General features: G+C 39.4%; 1 protein-coding gene across 1 annotated transcript; it reads left to right on the forward strand.

Moving 5' to 3' along the window:
* Window positions 1-855: 855 nt before the first annotated feature.
* Window positions 856-5,134, forward strand: SLC16A9 (solute carrier family 16 member 9; the record flags this gene model as incomplete). Its single annotated transcript, XM_080620874.1, has 4 exons — window positions 856-949; window positions 1,829-1,924; window positions 3,692-4,600; window positions 4,956-5,134. The coding sequence occupies exons 1-4, from the start codon at window positions 871-873 to the stop codon at window positions 5,132-5,134; spliced, it is 1,263 nt and encodes a 420-aa protein (XP_080477000.1). The 5' UTR covers window positions 856-870.
* Between the last annotated feature and the right edge of the window lie 1,661 nt (window positions 5,135-6,795).

Consider the following 6,795-nt stretch of genomic DNA (forward strand, 5'->3'; position numbering starts at 1 on the left):
TTCTTGTTTTGAAGAACTAACCAACCAAGAAGTATTGGAGGGGTAAAGAAAAGGAGAAACTTCTTCTGAACTTCATGAATGTTGCTCTGGATTTTCTCAATAAATGCCTTTTATTTTCTGTCATTTTGCAGCAGAAACCAAGATAGGTAGTAAACAGTTATTTTTGTAAAATACTGATTAACAGGTGTTTAATTCCCTAGAAAAGCAGGGAGGCATCGTGTTTGTCTTTATCTATTATATCAGCAGATATCTCCTCTATGTAAGCACCAGGTGGCATTCTTACCATGGTAATGTTCAAAAGTTACTATTTTCTACTTCAGTATTATAAACCTTATTTTATATGAAGATGAATACAGATGATAGTGTCTTTCTGAAGCATGGTGTTCGGCTTTTGTCAAAAAAAATACCATGCCTGGCTGATGGTCTGACTTTTTTTGGTACCTAAAGATGACTCTTTCAGAACCTTTGTACAAGTCCTTAGGTGTGTAGTGACAGTGCTGTATTCTAGTATGTATGTATCACCCTATGTTTAAAGAATGTTTTGCTGGCTCTCTTGATGTCAGTTTCTCCTTGAGCAAAAATCTTGCAAGCCTGATCTTGTATGTTTTTATGACTCTTTTAAAGAGCCCTGGAAAAATGAGTATTCTGAATTGTATAATTATTGTAAGAAATTGTAAGAATTTTGTATTTTTACAAAAGAAATTTGTAAGAATATTGTAAGAAACATTTCCATAGACTGATACTTTTTAGAAGTTCTTCCTGATGCTTGTAGTTACTAGGAATGTTTTTCCTGCTTTTCCTCTAGGTCCTGTCTGCAGTATATGTGTATCGTCTTTTGGAGCAAGACCAGTAGCAATCTTCAGTGGCTTTATGGTGGCTGGAGGCCTCATGATGAGCAGTTTTGCCCCTAACATATACTTTCTATATATTTCGTATGGGATTGTTGTTGGTAAGAAAAACCTTTCCTTCATATAGAGACTTAATCTTTATTGTATTGAGACTTGGTTAATGAATCTGAAAGGAGAAACTGATTCACAGAGACAGAGTGGGGTGGAGAGAGGTGTCAGAGGTAGACTTTTGCCATGTAGTGATAGATAAAAGCAATGTATATGTTCATCAGGGTTTGAAAGCAGTTTGTCCTCCTTTGACATGATTGTTAGAGGTAGAAAAGCTGAGGTTTCTCCTAAGGGGTGCACTTCTGCAGGTGTGAATGAAGTGCCAGTCTTAAAGGAATAACAATTTTTGTGGAATTTTGTCATGTACTCATTCTAATTTGATAAATTAGAGATCATTAGGGAGCACTGTTGTTCTCTGCATAACAGGATTGAACCGAAAGCACTGTGTTAGAATCATGAAAGTGCTGTTGTCCTAGCAGGTGACCTGCCCCTCTGTGCTGCAGAGAGCTGCTGTAGATGTTTTATCATATTCCTGGTGTCAGGAATCCAGGAATGTTGCTGACCCGCAGGGACCCAGCAATGTGCTGGCTCAGGCACAGTGCTGTATGGATGCAGCTCTGCTGTTTTCCGAGGCCAGCCCCTGGACTGAAAGCCGTGTAGCCCTTCCACACAGCATGGAGCCTGAGCTGTTCAACTCCTCAAACCCAGCCTGCTTCACGGAAGTTCTGCAGCCAGGGATGGGAGAGGGAGAGAGAGGTGGGACAGTGCAGGCATCCTAATGGCCCTGTCAGTGTGAGGCCAGAGTGGCTCATGCTGAGTCAGTGTTAGAAGGTATCTCCATACCCAGGATACACTACTGTATTATCTGGGGAATACAAAGGGGCATTCATTTCCCATAGCATGTTGCATGCTTTACTTCTATTTTTCTCAAGGGCTTGGATGTGGCCTTTTGTATACCGCAACAGTTACCATCACTTGCCACTATTTTGACAAACGCAGAGGCCTTGCACTTGGTCTGATTTCAACAGGTATGCCTTCTAATTGTCATTCTCTCTAACTTGTCAACTCTGATACAGCTACTGTTGCTGGGGCAAGGAAAACCAGATTATATTTTTCTCAGTTACCTTTAGTTTCCTGAAGTAGTACTTAAGTCAAAATGTTGGTGGCAACGAACAGATGAAAGCAGGCATCAGATAAAATAGTAACTACCCATGCAGGTGTACGGTATGGGTTATCCATATGGATGAGAAAAAGGTATTCACTAAAATGAAAGACTCATGAGTAGCTTGGGCTGTATGCCATGGGTAATAAGAGGGGAAACTTTCCATAGAGCTCTCTTCTCCCTTTTCTTTCTTGCACAAGATAAGTGGTGGATCACCATAACCTCACATTAAGTATACCTTTAAAGGAGTAGTTGAAGTTTGGGCTAATATTTAAATATTTTTTCATTTCCAATCTGAAAGGAGACTAAATTCTGAAATTTTTCAAAAGCTCATCTGAGCTTTTGTCCATCTATGTTAAATGGATCCTGGGAAAACAAACTTCTGATAATACAAGGAAAATTCTTGGATGCTGAAAACTCTTTCTCATTCTCTCCCTGGTTCATTGTGTGATGTTGTGCTTTACACCCACAGGAACTGCTAAATTAATGGGCCAAGTAGGAACTGTTAAAGAAGGCTTTTGTTCCATTCCTTGCTTCCTGTGTTGTGTGGAGTCTCTCCTCTGAACTGTTTTCTCAAGTAGTTGTTAGTGAGGGGAGGCGTGGTCAGTACAGTCTGTATTGTGAAATATTAATGCCAAATCCATACCATTAGAATTAAGGGGAACTTCTGCAGAAATGTTCTTTGGAACCATTTTCAGTGGCTTTCTTTGGGATTTCAAGGAGTTTGCTTTGAGGCCTGATCTTACTGAGCTTTTGTTAATTTTAGTTCTTGGAAGACAAAACAAGTTTGAATTTTATAATTATTTTTTCCAGTGCTTATCGCTGAAGTATATAAATGGCTTTAATATAACCTAGCAACAGTCCTGAGCAAATGATTTTAATTTAAAGTTTGTCTTTAAATTGACTTGAAACAAACTAATGCTCTGTATTTGTGAGTTGATCATCCATTGATTACAATGGATCGACGCTCATTCCAACAAAGAGCTTTTTCTTTGAATTGTTGGGATTGCATAAAATCCTTGTTTTCATAGTCATAGCTTACTTTTCACTGTTTTCCTCTGAATAGCCAGATTTCTCAAATGCATGAGCTTCAGAAATGCCTCTGGATTAAACTTGCATCACATGAGCCCCCCTTCCTTAAACACTAAGCAGTAAAGGCCTGTTCCTAGGAGGACTGTTGGTGGGCCCCTGTTCTGTTTCTGCCTTGGAGAAGGAAGGTGGCAGCGAGGAGGAGAAGAGAGAAAATGTTGGTGTGTGAAATTCTGCCTGGCTAACTCGAATGGCACCTAAAGGGATACATGTATTTGAGTGCATGGCAGAAGGATGGCTTAATAGTTCTTTGGTGTTTTTCATCAGATATAGTATTGATCTTTCTTGTTTCTATAGTGTCTGCTAGTGTTACAAATTGTTCAGATGTTTTGAAAGGCTTTCTGTTTTTTGGATACTCAGCAAACAAACTGTAACTTCAAGAGGTATGATAATTTACCAGTTCATTAGAGTGGGGACAGAGGAGCACAAATGACTTACCATTCCTGTGGCAATGGATTTGTAGCTGCTGAAATGTAGATGTTTGTTAGTGTTGAAGGATGTTCTCAGTTCTTCAGTTTAAACTGGTCTTATTTTCCTTTTATAGGCTCAAGTGTTGGACTTTTTATATATGCAGCATTGCAAAGAGAGCTTATTGATCTATATGGACTGGATGGTTGTCTGCTAATAGTTGGTGCTCTGTCTCTAAATATATTAGCATGTGGCAGCCTAATGAGACCATTGGAGTCATCTGATTCCCCTCCACCAGAAAAAACATGTGTAGACAAAGTTCCAGAACAATATTTTGTTTATCGTGAAAAAGAAAAGACTGTTGAAGAAAATATAAGCATCCTTGAAAAGGGCTACATTGATGAAAAATCTGCTAACAATGTGCATGACTACAAACAGGATAGCATTTTAAATAAGAATGTATTAAGCTCAATAAATGTAAATGAGAAAGACACGTACAAAAAGAAAGTTGTAGAACAGACAAACTTCTGCAAGCAACTCGCCAAAAGGAAGTGGCAACTCTATTTGAACTACTGGGAGGAAACCATGGTTCTTTTTAAGAACAAAGTATTTTCAGCTCTTTTTGTTGCCATCTTGCTCTTTGATATTGGTGGATTTCCTCCTTCTCTGCTCATGGAAGATGTGGCAAGAAGTGCAAACGTTAATGAAGATGACTATCATATGCCTCTAATTTCCATTATAGGCATTATGACTGCTGTTGGCAAGCTTACTTTAGGAATACTGGCAGATTTTAAATGGGTTAACACTTTATATCTGTATGTAACTACCTTACTAATGACAGGAGTGGCCTTGTTTGCAATTCCATTTGCCAAAAGTTACCTTACATTAGCGATGCTTTCTGGGGTTCTGGGTTTTCTGACTGGGAACTGGTCGATTTTTCCATATGTAACAACAAAGACTGTGGGAATTGAGAAACTGACTCACGCGTATGGGATATTAATGTTCTTTGCTGGACTTGGAAATAGCCTCGGACCACCAATTGTAGGTAAGGTCAAGGTAGATACGATAAAATGAGCATGAGCTTGTCAGGACCAAACAGAATTAATTTGCATGCAAGTAGTTCTAGTTGGCCCTAATAACAATGGAAAGATAAAATCAAAATCTTCACGAAAAATTAAAGCCTGTTTCACTTGAGCTATCCAAGCTGATTGTGTTCTGGGTTTGGCTTCGATGAAAGGCACATTTCATGTCTAAATGGTCAAACTGTATTTTAGATTTAGCTTTTTATTTGTGTGGTGTTTTTATTTTACTTTTTTCCCCCCATGATCTATCTCTAACTTACAGTGCTGTGTTACATTTAACTCCTCACTGATAGGCTTCTCTCTTATTTTCACCCTCAGGTTGGTTTTATGACTGGACACAGGAATATGACACTGCATTCTATTTCAGTGGCTTCTGTGTCTTACTGGGTGGATTTCTTCTGCTGTTGGCAGCGTTACCCTGCTGGAATGCCTGCACCAATCAGAGCTCAAAGCTGCCTCCAAATACTTATTCCTACAAAGTTGCATCTAGTGCTTAGGTGACAACTGGAAAACACTTTGTGCTTTTTTAATATTATACAGCAAAGTATTTTAGTAATTTTCCATTTATTTATGAAGCCCCCAATCCTTGTGACTAGAAAAGTTCCATTGTTGCTTGTTGTTCAGTTCGTTTTTCTTCTTTTATTTCTTTTATTTTATCTTTAAGAACAGTCTTATTTTGTCTATTATGCACCATGTTTTCAGCCTGTGTCTACTGTAATTTCCTTTCACACTGTAAGGGGTATATTCTACTGTATTATCAGCTGTACTGTTGGGTTTTTTTAAAGAGGGTGGTGTGGAGGGGTGAAAACCTTGAAGCAAAAATGAAGGCTTGTTCCTTATGGGAAAAGGCTGGCATTTCTGTCACTTTTTATAGGTTTCCAAGTTGCACAATCAGCCTTTACAAGACAAAAATTTGCCTTATTAGAGTGTAATACTGTGGCAAGGTGCTTATAATGTCATGCTTAGATTAACTTTTTGTCTTTTTCAAGTTTCTCCAATTTACAATGAAGTGCCAATTGGGGAGGGAAAAGAGGGGGAACAAAACCAACCTTGTATAATATAACTGGAGCGAACTTTATGAAGTAATAATTCTTACTAGCACTGCAACTAAGTACTATGTTTGTGAGGGTTTCACATTTTGTGAAGTCTGTTTATAAAACTGTTGAACCAAAACCTTTTAAACCAAGGAATAAATATGACTGTTGAAACCATGAAAAGAAATGCTGGCTTGGTTATGCAAGTTCATGATCTTCAGGTTGGAGTTGGAGATCTGCTTACGGATGCTCAGAGGTGATTGTTTCTGAGCAAGTCACCCACGGTTTGGCAGTACTGGGGGTTGCACAGCTACAGGTTAGTAGTTTGAGCCTGCTGTCAAGTGCTTAGCTAGGGCTTAGAGCTTTCAACAAGATAGACCTAATAAAAAGGAAAAATGTGACAGCAACGTCATCTTTGCTCTGTCATGTTTGGAATGGACATAGCAAAAAGAAAAGTTAGCAAAGGGAACAATAAAGCATGGGGGAGGGATAGCAAGAGGTACAGGGGAAGCTGAGGTGGAAGGAGTTGCAACACCACACAGGCCAATGAAGAGAGAAGCCTTGAAACCCATTGCCTTGGATACTCTCTAGCTGCAGGTTATCTGTGAGTGTGTGTGTGTTGGCTTTTTGCTTTTGTTTAACCTAAAGCCAAGGCTGGCATGTCTGGCAGGAATGCTGTGTGATGTTGAAATGTTTTCCGAACCAGCCAGGTGTCATGGTGAAGGCAGGATGACTCAGGTAGCTCTGCACTGCCCCTGCGTGCCCTGCACAATAGCTTTTGCTTCTGCAGCTGCTTCTGCACCAAAGACAAGTCTGCTTGCTTTTGTATAGTAGTCACAGAAATCTATCCACCTGTGGCACATGCTGTGTGCTTTGGCTTCTTGCTGTGGGTTTGAAGGTTAGTGGAGCATGTTGGAAGCGTTGTGGGAAGTAGAAGTTCTTAATCCTCAGTTAAATCTATGGTTGCCTGCAAATGTGTAAGTAGCTCTCAGCAGTACTATGTGCTTCAAATGTCTGCTGTGATTCTGGCTCATAAATAATCCTTAAGTTAAAAAACAGGCAAGTAGCAAGCAACCTTTATTGTCGAAGTGCTATGCACAGAATTACTGTGTTTGCACACCTCA

Source organism: Psittacula echo, assembly GCF_963264785.1.
Source record: "Psittacula echo genome assembly, chromosome: 6".
Classification (NCBI taxonomy): Eukaryota; Metazoa; Chordata; class Aves; order Psittaciformes; family Psittacidae; genus Psittacula; species Psittacula echo.